A 14,251-nucleotide genomic window follows, 5' to 3' on the forward strand; every position below is an offset into this window, starting at 1 on the left:
GGTTTTTATGCATCTAAATAAACAGCCCTATAATGAAACACCCCTACTTCCTTTTTGTAGGAGGGCAAATGCTAGAGGCTTTGATAAGCACTCTTGATATAAGCTAAAAGCTTCTTTCTTTATCTTTATTAAGCAACAGAGCCACTCTGAGCAATGTGCTTCTCTTGGGCACCTTCTTTATCTAGGCAGGAAATTCTATAAGAAAACTTCAAATCTTTCAGTGATACACAGGCAGTAGCTCACTGCCACTAGTCTAAACAACTGAAAAAGCAACTGCTCCTGAGCAGAACTGCCCAGCTTTTCCACCACTGCAGCACTATTAATAGCCTTGAAGCATTCCAAGAGGAACACTTTCAGATAAAGGCAGCTGGAACTCTGTCCTCCAGCATTGTTTCATAAGATATGATTCTCTAGCCTCTGCTTTTCATGTTTTGTTCTTGGAACAAAATAATTCCTGATGTGTGAATTTTTTTTCTAATTTGGAAGGACACGGACATGCAGCAGAACCTTATCCCAGCAATCAAAGCTTCTTGCAAGATTTTGTCCTTGTGAAAGTCATTTAACCACAGTTTCTCATCTGCAAGTTCTGCTGGAACGAGCCCCTGCAGTGTAAGTTGGCCAGAAACATCACTTTTACCATGCAGCAAGGTGTTATAAGAAAAGGCCATTTCTAAATAAAAACTGGGAGAGGGCAGGGAGGGGTTGTCAATTACAATTAATGACAAATTTCAGGCACAGCAACAAACCATGTAAGAATAACTTTATTTCTTCACAATCTGAATAACATCCTCGTCTTCAAGAGTATGGTCTTTACCAACTTTCTGAGGGTTGTGTTTGACAGATGAACCCCAGACCAGTGCACTGAAAGAAGAAAAATCAAATTTAAAAGGCTTAGAAGTATGATATGCAAGTAGAACAGCAGCTATTTCTGTCACACAGCTAATACAGAAAGCAATGCTTCAGAGCTATTTTTGTTCTCATACAAGTACCTGGCTGAGTGGTTGGTGTGAACCAGGCTAGAAAGAGATCAAAACAAAGCCTGAATTTGTCCTGAGTACCCCAGTGCATGGGACAATGGCTTGCAGTGCTGTGTTTAGTGCTACTTTTAAATAGCAACATAAATTTGTCTCCACAGAGGACATTCATGTAGCAAAGAGCGTGAGAACATCAAATATAGCAACTGAAGTACTAAGACTGATTATCATAATAGGCAGATTTATTCAATTTAACATTAAAAAAAAGTCCTGGTATTCCCTTCTAGTTTAGAAGAGGATGAAATATTATATCTGAAGGCATTATTTTCTGTTCTACATCTTCTTTTACAATAATACTTACTATTTAAAGTCTTTGATGAGATTTTTGTGGATCTTCATGCAAAAATCCTCCACAGTGGTCTTGCAGTAAGGTAGTACCACCGGAGAGGTGTAGTCTGGGAGCTGCCCTTTAGGTTTGGTGTAGCTGTAACACAGATGGAACCATCAGTCAGTAACCAAAACTTTCCTCTTCAAACCCACCATGATATTTCATCAGTGATTCAGTGATTTGCACTGTCACCCCCAGCACGTTGGCCAGGTCCCACTGCTCCAATGGATGCACTGCAAAACCTTTGGTGGAGCTAAGCTGAAAATGCCCCTGGGCAGCCAGTGGCTGCAGAGGGTTCTCCCTTGTGACTGCAAAGGTTTCTCACTTGTGAGCTTTCCAAAGGTGCTTTAAAAAAGCCAAATGGCAAGAGTTGTTGGAAAAGAACATCTTTAGTATTATGGTTCCAACTTGCCTTTTTTTTTCTGTGAAAACCTCAACATGTATTAGAAAAGGCACTTGCTGAAGTCTATAGCACAGATACCTAGACCACAGTCACAAGGGATTGTGAAATGCCTTTTCACAATACATTCTATATTATTACAAGCAGATAGATATAAATGTAAAATACAACAATTACTGTATTACGAGTATTAATAAACTCATTCGTAAGCTCATCCAAAAATGCCCAAGAATTATGATGTAAACCTGGAATAATTTGTAAAAATATCTGAAATTCTAGATGAAGAACTAAGCTCTGTCAAGAGAGCATCCATGGGAAACTGAAAAGATTATTACATCTGGAATCACAGGGTTATCACAAAGTTTGACTAGAGTTCCATATTTTCAGGAATTTTTTTCAGATGTGCTTTGGTGTTGGATTCACAAGATTCTCCTTTCATTCACCTACAAATTCAAATCAGCACTTGTGGCTATCACACAACAGCTAAGACAAGCACAATTTCTGAGTTACAAAGCAAATACCAGTTGGTATAAAAACATTGTAAAATAGTCCACATCCATTTCTGAGACCTTTTTCAGTCTCAGCCATGCACTTAACTGCACAGAAAGCAGCAATTTTGACTCACATTCGGACTAGTTTCAAGTAGTCCCAGATTTTCTCCAGCAGATCATCAAAGTTCCAGCGATGATGAGCAGATATTGGTACACAGTGGGGTACTTTGTAAATGATATCTAGTTCTTCAATGGAAATTTGGTCAATTTTATTTAGGACATAAATGCATGGGATGTAAACCCTGCAAAGAGAAAGAAATTGTTAGAGCAACCTGACAGCAGCACACTGCAAAAAAATGTTTTTAAAAAGCTTATCTCTATGCTGATGCCACATTGGTGGCTCAGCTTGAGTGGGAAGTAAAGCCAAAAGACAAAATTCTTTTGTCTGTAACAGAGACTGCAGGAGTGGCACAGGGAGGGAGCCAAAAGCCAGTTCTTTTCTCTGTGACCCAGACTGCAGGAGTGGCACAGCCTGGGAGCCAAAAGCCAGTTCTTTTCTCTGTGACAGAGTACAGGAGTGGCACAGGGAGGGAGCCAGCAGTACCTGTTCCCTTCCACCACGTCGATCAGGTCGTCGGCGGTGGCGTCGCTGCGCAGGGTGACATCGGCGTTGTGGATTTTGTACTCTGCCAGGATGCTCTTCACTGTCTCAGCATCCAGCTCGCTCTGAGGACACTGAGCAGACACAGACACACACACAGAGTTAAGGAATGGCAGAGCTAACAGCCAAATCCAGTGCTACAGCTAACAGTGCTGTCACCAAGCAACCACTGCATGTGCACTGCTAGAAAGAATAGCTGCATTTTAACTTATTGCACATGACTGATTTCAGACATTTCAGCAGTGCTTCCTTCCAGTTTGGGACCAGATACAACACACACCCAAGTATCTTCTAGTTCAGAGCCCAGACAACCACACTTTAGGTATCAGAGTGCAGAGTTCTGAATTTTGCTATCTCTGTCTATTAGAGATTCAGGTAAATGGGGTGCAAGGCCTGAAACTCCGAGCAATCCTCTCAGAAAGAACATTGTAGCCACCAAGGAAGAGGCAGTTTTTGCACGCTCTCCTTTGCATGTCAAACTTGTTATGAGTGGAAAGCCACCGAGGCTCTGTTTTGAGGGCAAGGACGTGGTCAGGCTCCAGGAGAGGTGTGGATAAAGGATCCTTTCCTCAAAGGAAAGTAACTGACTGCAGCACAGAGCAGCAGTTCAGCTCCTAAAGAAGTCACACACAGCTCAGCATGGTCCCAGACATACCATCAACTACAAATGCCTCTTTCTCCAAGCAATTTGTTTTTAATTTTGGTTAAAGAAAAGTTCCAACTTACTGTGGCTGTAAGGTTAATGCCTCCTTTATCCTTTTTTTTAAAGCCAATATTGGGGGGCTTACTATTCAGACGAATTCCAAATCCCTCCAGTTCATTCTCAATGATTTTCTTGTGGCCAAGGGGTTTCAGCACGTCCAGAACAATCAGAATGAGATTACAGGTTCGAGCAACTGAGAACCAGAAAAAGAAAGTCACCTCTCAAAAAGCATTCTCACATAACCTGAGACAAAACAACCACAGCATAGCTCGTGGACTGATGGCACTACAAAACCCCTGAAGGCTGGGTTATTTTTAAAGCATATTGGTTATTTTTAAATACCAGGATTGAAGTTTATTGTGCTGGCCAAGCATCACTGACGGACAGATCTGTACATGCTGCAACAATGACAGAGGCTGGAAAAAAATCTTCCTGTCTCCATTCAGACACCAGACTGAGGACAATTAACCGGGTGAGGAATAAAACCAGCAGCCTTGTTTGGGATGGGATCACATCTGCCTGCAAACCTGGCCATGTGCTTTCACTGAAGTGTCAATGCAGAGCACAAACCCAGCAAGGGCACAAAACAGAACTGAAAACAACAATACAAAAGCAGCTACTGCTTCTCAGAAACAGCTCAAGTCCAGAAACAATCCAGCTTTTTACAGACATCAGAGCAGTGAGTGAAGCCTCCATTCTCCTGCCCTGTGTTACATGAAGCAGTGACTGGCTGCTGTCTCCAGCTCTCACACACTCACCTGCGATGACCTGCCGACCTCTGCCTTTACCATCTTTGGCCCCTTCAATAATTCCTGGCAGATCCAGCAGCTGTTTGTTCACAGGGAGGAAAGCATCACATGAGAAAAGCATTCTCCATTAAATCAATCCTACTTTTACCCTTCTAAACCAGCTGACTCTACTGCAAATCTGAACAGAGTATGACTGATCTGACTGTTGTGTCTTGCATTATCCCATGTGCCACATTCATCCCGTGGAATAGATTATCTCCTAGGGAATAATTAGAACTACCACAGGAACTTCTTCCCAGGGCAAAGTAAAAACCAGGGAGAAATCCATACCTCATGGAAACATTTCCAAGGCATTCTCAAGCACTTCTACACATCACTTCTAACCTGCTGATGTCAGGCCAGACCACTGAACCCTAACAGCACAGCATCTGTGTAGCCCATCCTGCCCTCACAGACACAGGATCTCACCTGGATCTTTGCTCCTTTGTACCTAATGACTCCAGGCACAGTCGTCAGTGTAGTGAATTCATAGGCTGCCACTTCAGAGTACACACCAGCAAGATTACTTAGAAGAGTGGATTTCCCCACTGATGGAAAACCCACAAACCCAATGCGGGCATCACCTGTCTTGGCAACATCAAAACCTGCAAATAAGGAGTAGAAATGTTTGCCTAATGATTGACAATTTCTATCTTCTAATGTTCTGGACAGCAGATATACATTATTTTTAATACTGCCTGAGCAAAAGCCAAGTAGGCTTTCCTAGAAGAAGGATGGGAGTGGGAAACAGATTGTTCACACTCTTTATTGGCTTGCACCACTTTGTAACACTCTATGACATGTACCTGTCTAATAAAATCTTGGCTGCAAAGCTTCACAGTGCACTGTGTTTGACTTCAGTGTAAGTGGAGCATTCCCTTTAAGCACTGCAGCATAGGAAATTCACACCTTTATATATAAAAAGAGGTGGCTGCTGCAAAGGTGCTTCTTTGTGTAAAAACCTTAAGATTTCTGCAAAGACTGCATGAGCCAAAATACAAAAGCACTTTCATCTACACTTCAGGAAGTGCTCCAGCCCACAGCCCTAGGAAGGGACAGAAATCATGGTTAGAGGTCCATGTACCGGGTAGGACAAGAGAAAGCAAGGACGGAACAGAACGCACAGAGAAGCTGCGGCTTCCCCATCCCTGCAAGCGTGCACGGCCAGGTTAAACAGGAGCAGCCTGACCTAGCGAAGGTTCCCCGCTATGACGGGGGTAAGACGAAATAGGTCCTTTCCAACCCAAACCCGTCTGTGTTTCTGTGACTGTTTAGCAGATAACCTGACACGATGTGCGGGACAAGAGCCCCCCATCAGATCAGATCAGATCAGATCAGATCAGATCAGATCAGATCGATTTCCGTCCCACCTCCCGCACACACAACGCACCTTCCCCGGGGCCGCCGCCGCCGCCTCCCTTGGGGGTGATGAGCTCCCGGCGCAGCTTGGCCAGACGGGCCTTCAGCAGCCCCAGGTGGTGGGCGGTGGCCTTGTTCTTCTGCGTCCGGGCCATCTGCAAGGGCACAGCACCGCGGGTCGCACCGGGAGGGCTCTGCCGCCCTCGGCCCCTGCGCCACGCCCGGGGACAGGGCCCCGCCACTCCTCCACGGCGCTGCCCACGGCCCGTCCCCCTCCCCGGCCCCAGCCCCGCGTCCGCCCCGTTCGGCGCTCGGTACCTCCGCCTCAATCTCCGCGATCTTGGCCAGGGTGCCGCTCATGGTGGCGTCGGGCCCGGCCCGCCCGGCCGCCCCTCAGCGCCGCCGCTCTTCCCGCACCGCTCGGGGCCGCGCACGCGCCCGGCGACCTCTCGCGAGAGACGGCGGCCGGGAAAGGGCGCGCGGCGCGCGCCGCCGGCTTCGCGCGCTGCCCTGAGGGGAGGCGGCGCAGCGCCCCCTGGGCCGTGTGCAGAGCGCGCGCCGCCTCACAGAAAGAGCGGGCAACGCTGTGAGGGGGCGAGTGTGAGGGAGAGATGCCTGAGTGTGAGGGATCCGTGTGTGTGTGAGAGATGCCCGAGTGTGAGGGATCCGTGTGTGTGTGAGAGATGCCCGAGTGTGAGGGATCTGTGTGTGTGTGAGAGATGCCCGAGTGTGAGATCCGTGTGCGAGGGAGAGATGCCTGAGTGTGAGGGATCCGTGTGCCTGTGACGTCCATGTGTGTGTGAGACCCGTGTTTGTGAGGGATCCGTGTGTATGCGAGGGATCCGTGTGTGTTTGAAGGATGCCTGAGTGTGAGTGATCCGTGTATGTGAGAGACCCGTGTGTGTGTGAGATCCGTGTGCCTGTGACATCCATGTGTGTGATGGATCTGTGTGTGAGAGGGATCGTGTGCCTGTGAGATCCCTGTGTGTGAGAGAGATTGGTGTATCGCTGGCGTCTGTCTGTGAGGTCCATGTGTGTGAGATCCGTGTATGTGTGAGATCCGTGTACGTTGATCTGTGTGTGTGAGATCCGTGTGTCGGTGCCCCGTGTCCGTGTGATGTGTGCGAGGCTGTGGCGGCTGTGGGAGCCGGCATGAGCCGGGTGTGCGAGAGCCCTGAGGGGGCCCGGGGACGGCGCTGGCGCGGCTGAGGCGCTCGGCCGTGAGGGGCGGCCGGGCTGCGGCGGCGAGAGAAGCCGGGCGCTCGGCTGGGAGAGAGGGCGGTGCGAGCGGAGCCGTGCGCTGAAGCAGCGGCCCCGCAGCTGTGAGAGGAGCCGGGGGTCTCGCTGCCCTCGAGGGGAGGTGCCGTGTGCCCTTTCCTGGGGTTAACCCGGAGCAGCCTCTCCGCGGTCCCTCCCGCAGCCCGCCCCGCTCACAGCCAGGTGTGTATTTGTGCATTTGTGGCACTCCGCCATCCGCAGCGCTGCCGGCCCGGGTGGCGCTGCCGCACTGCCCGCGGCGGAGCCTCCCCGAGTTGCTGCTTTGTCACACCGGGACTTCATGCCGGAGCTTTCTCACGGCTCCTTTCAGCCGAGTCCTGAACGTACCGCTGTGCCCCAGGGACATCTGTAACTCTGCTCTGAATGCAAGCTAATTAAATAGAACAAGGATTTTTTTAAAAGGTCCCTTCAAACTTTAAAATGCCAAGCATTTCCAGCGCTAAGCTGTTTCACAAGAAGCCAAACAATTGGATTTCAAATTAAAAGTATTTTTATGACATGGAAATACAATTTAATAGTTGTTCAGGACTTCGGTTTACAAGTTTGTTTCTGTGTCATATTTTGTCTAAATTCGAATATTTATAGAAACCTTTTTGTCCATGTTCAGTGTCCTTTCCAGGAAGGCTCTTCTATCTCAACTTACTGCAAAGTCTGTTTCTGTAGGGTGTATCTAAACGTAAAACTTAACTTTAGAAAAAAAGCCAAAAATACACTCTCCTGGGCCCGTAGTGTGAACTCTTACAGACACACCTGCCACATCTTCAGACAGAATTCTGAGTTACAACTGGCAAAATTTAACCTGCCTTACAACAGTTTCAGTGATAGAATTTTTATGGAATCATTAAATCTTCTTTAACTTACAGTGAAAATGGGAAAAAAAAGAGTGCTAGTGCAATGGGAACCACACTGCTATTTGTGGTCTCTGCCTCTGCATTTCCCTATCTGTCTCATTTTCATCAAGAAAGGAGCCTTAATTGTCATAAACTCTTTATAGTAGGAACTGTTATTAATATAAGCTTATACAGAGCTTACTAAAATAGAATCTCAAATAAAATGGAATTGCTATTCCTGGTACTGTTAGTTCAGCTAAGCTAGGGTAAATATAAATGCACCTACCCTCTGTATATTTGTTCATGGTTTTCTAATTATTCCTTGTGAACAACATCCTTTTCCAACATGGGACAGGGATTTGACCCTGGTACAAATTTTTTCCTATTTACTTCAGATGGAGTTGAACTTCTCTATGCCTCAACTGAAATCAGCCATACAATCAGTCCACATTTGTGGTTCTTTTCAGTAAAAGGAAAAACATTGAGAAAAATACAGATTCTGAATGCTCAATCAGGATTTAAGATCTCCCCTCTTTTGTGCAGTAGGTCATGGTTAATTCCAGAACTTATTGCTAGTTTTTCTTACAAACTCACTCCAAGTCTCATAAACTGAGTCTAACTTAAAATTATTTTTCAAAGTGGGGGCTGAATGAACAAAGATGCCAATAAAGTACATGGTGTGAATATTTAGTTACTGGCTGGTTTTTGTATTCCTGGTTTATGTTTCCATAGTGTTCTTAACATACAGCTGCTCAGTAAGCTCTTAAATTCTTTTTTTCTCAGAAAGCTACTCAAGCAAAGGGTATAAGGAATTTAGGCACCTAAAAACTTCTTTCAGTGTTGAGTATTGTCCTTAATTACCTGAAGGAAGAAAGAATTTAATTAATAAAGATAATTAGTCTGATTTTTGGTAGCCAAATTAACACTTTCTAATTGGTTAGGATGTTTAAAGTAGTTTATATTAGTTTATAACAGCACCATCTTTCAAGCTTCAGAAAGGCTTGCTCAACAGAGATTGTTTCCAGGTTGTGAACAGAGTAATGTTACTTTTATTTCTTGTGAATTTCCTTCTGCTGTGAATTTTTTAATCTAGAGGTGTTTTATGTGATATGGTGCTTAGAGAACAGGGTGCTTCTGACCATAGGAAATAAGACGCAACAGCTGGAAAAATAACTGAAGGGTGGGTGCCTGGGAATGGATAAATGATGTCCCCTGAGGACTGCAGTAAAAACTAGAAAATGATAAAACCTTATTAAAGAAAAAGGAAAAAAAAAAAAGTCAGAGAAGGGAAAAATCAAGGAAAATATTAATAGAAAATTGGATATCATATCAGAAGAGATAAAAGCCCCCAGTAGAAGCAGAGAGCAAATGAAAGGAGATGCAAGAGACTGAGATCTGCTCCAAAGGTTAATTGAGCTTTATAGTGGGCACTGATGGAAGATGGAGTATGTGAATTGCCATCTTTTTTATTAAAATGTGTATGTGTGTTTTTAAATTGCAATCATTCCATGTAGGAAATGTAGATGAAGTGCAGCAGAGGGAATATTCCAAAGGCTGGGACTGGCACAACAGTCAGTCTCTCCTGTAATGTCAGATGACACAGAATGAAGGCTCAGATCTGCAGTAAAACTCACAAATGATCACACAGTCCTATGAATGACTAACTGATAAACTGGGAGTGGGGAGGAGATAAACCCCTCAGCAGTTCTCTTATAATATTCCTAATAAGATAAGGAAAGCAATATTCTAGAAGATACTCAGCAGGTGGACGAGGACTGCATCTGAGGTAAAGGCTGTCTCATCAAACACCTCAGGAACACGGCACAGCCTGGAATCAATGATTGGGAAAAACCAGGAGTGTTTGTTTCACCAGGGACAGGGATGTGACTGAAATGGCACACAGCTCATCAGCAAGATCTGAGCAATGGAGAAAAATGGATTTCAAAAAATCATCTACACATTTCAGTCCTGCTGACACTGATCCTGAGCAAGTCTTTTCCTTTACTTGTGCCTCAGTTTTATTTTTGCACAGGAGGAATGTGCAGTTGCTGCAGAATGATTGAAACTGTCATGTTTCCATAGCATTGCCCTGGAGTATGGTAACTGTAGCTCACTTCCACAGGAGAGCTTAGAGCTAATGCATTTAGGTTTTAGGTCAAACTATCAAATTTAAATAAGCTACTTCATTATGATTCAAATTCTGAAATTCTTTCTAAAACAACCAGTATTTTAGCTTGAGTAAGAGTTTTACTTACATGAGATAGTGAGATGCAAACAAAGTAAATTGAAAAGAGACTTGCAAGTGTTTTGGATAACCATTTAAAATTTATCATTGTACAATACATGGTAAATACTGTGAGTATGAAATTAATTGTGATAACTCATGTAATGCTTCATTAAAATCACATAAAGTACCTTGTTAAAAATAAGCAGTGCGTGCTCACCTAGTCAGGTTTGAGGGTTTTTCCTCCTCTTTTATATTCTAATAAATAACTCAAATACTTGTGGATATCAAGTTTATTCACAGTGCACTGGGAAGGTCATTTTAGCTTAAGAGCTCCTTTGGTGGTAGTACAGCCCTTGTGGTTTTGGTAATTCACCTCCTGCCAGAAGCTGCAGACTCCACTGGCAATCAGCTGATGCTGTGTGGGCTTGCTACAGACTGCGCTTCTAGATTAGTGGTGGGATTTCTGCAGGGTTTCAGAAAGTGGGCAGAAGGTGACAGGGAGGAACTGAAATCATGATTCCAGGTGAAGCAAGGATCTGGAAATTTCATATCCCCTCAGAAATGATCACCTGCCCAGGGGAAAATAATCTCTATGAAATGGTAACGGTGATCTGAGTACTTATGATTTTAACAATTATGGGTATGGGACTGTAACCACCTGACAGAGTTTCCTCATGAAAAAAGGGTAACTGCAACTAAAGGCATATGGAGAATTGGTTCATTTTAAGGTGGCTTTTCTGTGGGTTTTTGTTCAGTTTTGGTGTTTGGTTTTATTTCATTTTTACAATTCTGCAAATTTACCCTATGAATTGTACTTTGATTTGAGAACTGGCTGCTAATTAACCCTATCATTGTATTTCAGGGAAGAACTGCTCGTGCTGAAGGGGAAACAAAACTACAATGAGCTATCATGAGTGGACTAAGGGCCAGCTCCGTGTCTGTTTGGAGGAAAGATATTTTGAAAACGCTCTATCTAAAGGTAAGATTTTTTAAATCCATAGTGCTGAATCTTCAATGGAAGCATAATACTGATTGCCTGAGGTGAAGTGACTCGAGTTGATGCAACTCACATCTTAATTAACTCTTGAGCCAATATAAAGTTGTGTCTCTTTTGAATGCTGTAAAATATAAAGATGTAGCTGCTCCTAGTTGTCTTTTGGGATTAACTTTTTTCATGCCAGTTTACTTGTTGTCTAGGTAGGAGTTTTCCTGGGGGAAAGCACAGTAGTTTAGCTGTTAATCTGTAAATACCAAACCTTTGTGCTTGCATTGCATATTTAGGAATGTATTGTAATGTATGTTTTAGGAGAAAAAGTTGTCAGTCAGGTTTGCTTAGGTAGGCATGAATGCCTAATTCACTGGGAGTCAACCAGATGGAATTCTAGGTTGTATTTCCAGGTTGCAGATCCCTAATGTGGCAATCTTGTTTTGAATGGGTCAGGTTGCTTTGGTTCCAGGCAGTCTAGAATAAGTTAAACTGAGTAGACTGAAGAAATGAGGGGAACAAAAGGGAGATTAAGTATCAAAGGTTGGCTCCCAAGACTGTAAAATTAGTATAACAATTAAAAGTTGTATAGTTTAACATCAGCTCCCCACACTTTGTCGTGGACTGCCATGCAACACACAGAGTACACAGTACAGGGGTGCAGTGAGGAGAGTGATCAAAAAGAGGAAAACCAAACACTGCTGTTTTCTCTTTTTAAAGTAAGTCTTCCTGTGTACTTTCCACAGCATCACATACCATCCTGTTGCTGTCGGTTTTGTGAGGGTGCTGGGTATTTTTAAAGAGGAGAAAGCTGACAAATCACTAAACCCACGTCTGGGTTCCAGAGGAAACTGCTGTCTCCAAGTCTGAGAATCCTTGCTGCTGGGGTTGGCATTCTCATGGGATGATTCCTAATAATAAACTGAGCAAGCTTTAAAAACTAAATTTAAGTAATAATCAACTGAATAAGTAATGAATGTTGAATTAATTGCTTGTTATATCAGTAGCAGTTAATTAAAATATGGGTGAAAGCTCAGAAAAACTGACAGCTACTCACTGAAATTGCAAGTGTGCCACAAAGTGCTCAGTGCTGTGTATTTCTGTGGAACATGCATAGAAAGGAAATGGTTCATATGACAGATTAGCTGGCACAAGTGCTATGCACAAATGTCTCTGCTAATATTATAATCCCTGTGAAACAGTGACTAACCTTCTTAAAGAGTATAATAATGGGACTATTCTGAAAAATTTCAGTAGCCTCAAGACCTACACAGATTCACAAGTTGAAAGTGTTGAACAAATAGGTATGACTCAACTCTAATTAACATATACCCAAATATGTTTGAACAGATTCAACTGTAACAGTCTTTTGTTACCTCCTATATTTGCACACCAATTTAAGGTCTGCACTTCTGGGTAAGGCCAGTAGCAATTGATCTGCAGTGAAGCGAGCAATGTACAATGTGGAGTCCCAAATGGTACACACATGTTTGGAGAAAAGGAGATTATTAATACTATTGAAATACCAATCAGAGTGCTTCAGCAGGCACCAGGCAGCTGCAAAACATTTAGGGACACCTCAGGAATTCCCTTGAGCAGAAGTGAGACAGGAAATAGTGAGAAGCTGAATAAAGTAGCTGAAGAAAATGCCTTTATTTAAAGGAGGGATGGATTCAAAAGAAGTTCAGCACATTCCAGTGCAGAAGGTGTCGAAGAAAATAGATTATTAATCATCTAAAAAGGAGAGGAAATACTGGATACAGAAAACATAAATTTCAAAATTGAAATTTAAAACTTTCTTTCACATTATCTGGAACTTTGTCTTTAAAAAGTAACTTGTTAGTTGTGACGGTAATTGAGTTTGAAGGTAATCATTCCTGTGTGCTTACACACTTATGTATGGAGAAGTGTCATTTAGTCATCACATTCAATTTAGGGAACTTCACCTTACAAGTCTGTTCATAGTGATGAGTCCAATTTTTGCTCAGTGTGTTTAGTACCTGTTCATTTTCAGAAGGAATTTGGCAATGTTTTAACAAAGACTAGTTGAGTGACTACTTTGATAGTGTCATATTCTGAGACAGGGTAACTTTGGGACCAGAGAACGTTCTAAGCAGCAGTCCTGTAAGTGTGCTGGTGGAGCTGTAGGGTGCAGTGAGGCAGTGTGCACAGCCTGTAAGTATCAAGAGGAGAGCTGCAGGCTCTGCCATGGCAGAGTGCTGAGGAGCCAAGGCAGAGGGCTGTGTGATCCCTGTGATTACCCGGGACTGCAAGGTGCTGGAAGTCATCTTGAATGAGCATCCAGCAACTACTGAGAGTGTGAACTCCCGGTGTGCTGATCTGGCATCCTCGTGGCAAGTGTGAGTGGGTCACTTGCCAAGAAAACAGCCATGGATTTGGGTTTTTTCAGCTTTTACCCAGAGAAGCAGGCAGGGTCTGTGGGATGGTGCCTTTTAAACAGGAGGGCTGGAAGCCGAAACCAGAACATTCCGTGGCAACTGGAGAAAGTTCTGAGGAAAGTGCTGTAAGAGAGGCAGGACCCCCCTCCCCCTGCCTAGAGGAGAGACAAAGAACAGGCGAGGAGGGAACTGAAATAGGAAGCAGGAACCATGTGAGGCTGGGGGCTAAAAGAAAGCAAATTAATAAACCACTGGGGGAAAGGCACACAACTGTCCAAAGCCACTAGGAAAGATAAGCAAATTCCAGATTCTTTCACTGCTCCATGTCTGTGTGTGCTTGCAGCCTGGCTAGTGAGTTAAACACAATCATTTTCCTCACTGTAGCAAGTACAACTTGTGTGTCACAGACTTAAGAGAATACAAGCACTGTGTTATCTACATAATAGGGTGTACTTAAGCTGGGTTTTGTCAGCATTGCTACCACTCCACCTCGAATTTCTCAAAGTGTATGTTCATATCAGGGTGTTCACACACATAGTGCAGTAATAAAAAGTTACTGGTTATATTCTGACTGCAGCAGAGACAAACAGTTCCTATCAAAAGCACAAGAAATCTGGTGTACAGGCTGAGGGCACTGTGTGGCCTTAAGTGTTAATGTAATATTTTGAAAGTTGGAAGCTTGGTGCGCTCATTTGCACATCAGTACCCAGAATGCTTTTTCAGTTCCACCACTATTTAATTCAAGTGCTGGGTTTGAGCTTTTGGAAG

At 43.8% G+C, this 14,251-nt stretch overlaps 1 protein-coding gene across 1 annotated transcript; it reads right to left on the minus strand.

Moving 5' to 3' along the window:
• Positions 1-745: 745 nt before the first annotated feature.
• Positions 746-6,215, minus strand: DRG1 (developmentally regulated GTP binding protein 1). The gene is made up of 9 exons (XM_058816730.1): positions 6,083-6,215; positions 5,796-5,919; positions 4,835-5,010; positions 4,376-4,445; positions 3,641-3,810; positions 2,858-2,988; positions 2,388-2,555; positions 1,336-1,458; positions 746-861 (listed from the first exon to the last, which is right to left on the minus strand). The coding sequence occupies exons 1-9, from the start codon at positions 6,122-6,124 to the stop codon at positions 762-764; spliced, it is 1,104 nt and encodes a 367-aa protein (XP_058672713.1). The 5' UTR covers positions 6,125-6,215; the 3' UTR covers positions 746-761.
• Positions 6,216-14,251: the final 8,036 nt, after the last annotated feature.

The sequence above is a fragment of the Ammospiza caudacuta genome, chromosome 18 (assembly GCF_027887145.1).
Source record: "Ammospiza caudacuta isolate bAmmCau1 chromosome 18, bAmmCau1.pri, whole genome shotgun sequence".
NCBI lineage: Eukaryota > Metazoa > Chordata > Aves > Passeriformes > Passerellidae > Ammospiza > Ammospiza caudacuta.

What these genes read in the sequence shown, in the direction of transcription:
- DRG1 (XM_058816730.1), bottom strand. Translation starts at nt 6,124, where the DNA reads ATGAGCGGCACCCTGGCCAAGATCGCGGAGATTGAGGCGGAG. An exon ending in CGGCGGCGGCCCCGGGGAAG is followed by an intron (nt 5,011 to 5,795) that starts GTGCGTTGTGTG and finishes CCTTATTTGCAG; the next exon opens with GTTTTGATGTTGCCAAGACA. An exon ending in CTCATCAAAGACTTTAAATA is followed by an intron (nt 862 to 1,335) that starts GTAAGTATTATT and finishes TTCTTCTTTCAG; the next exon opens with TGCACTGGTCTGGGGTTCAT.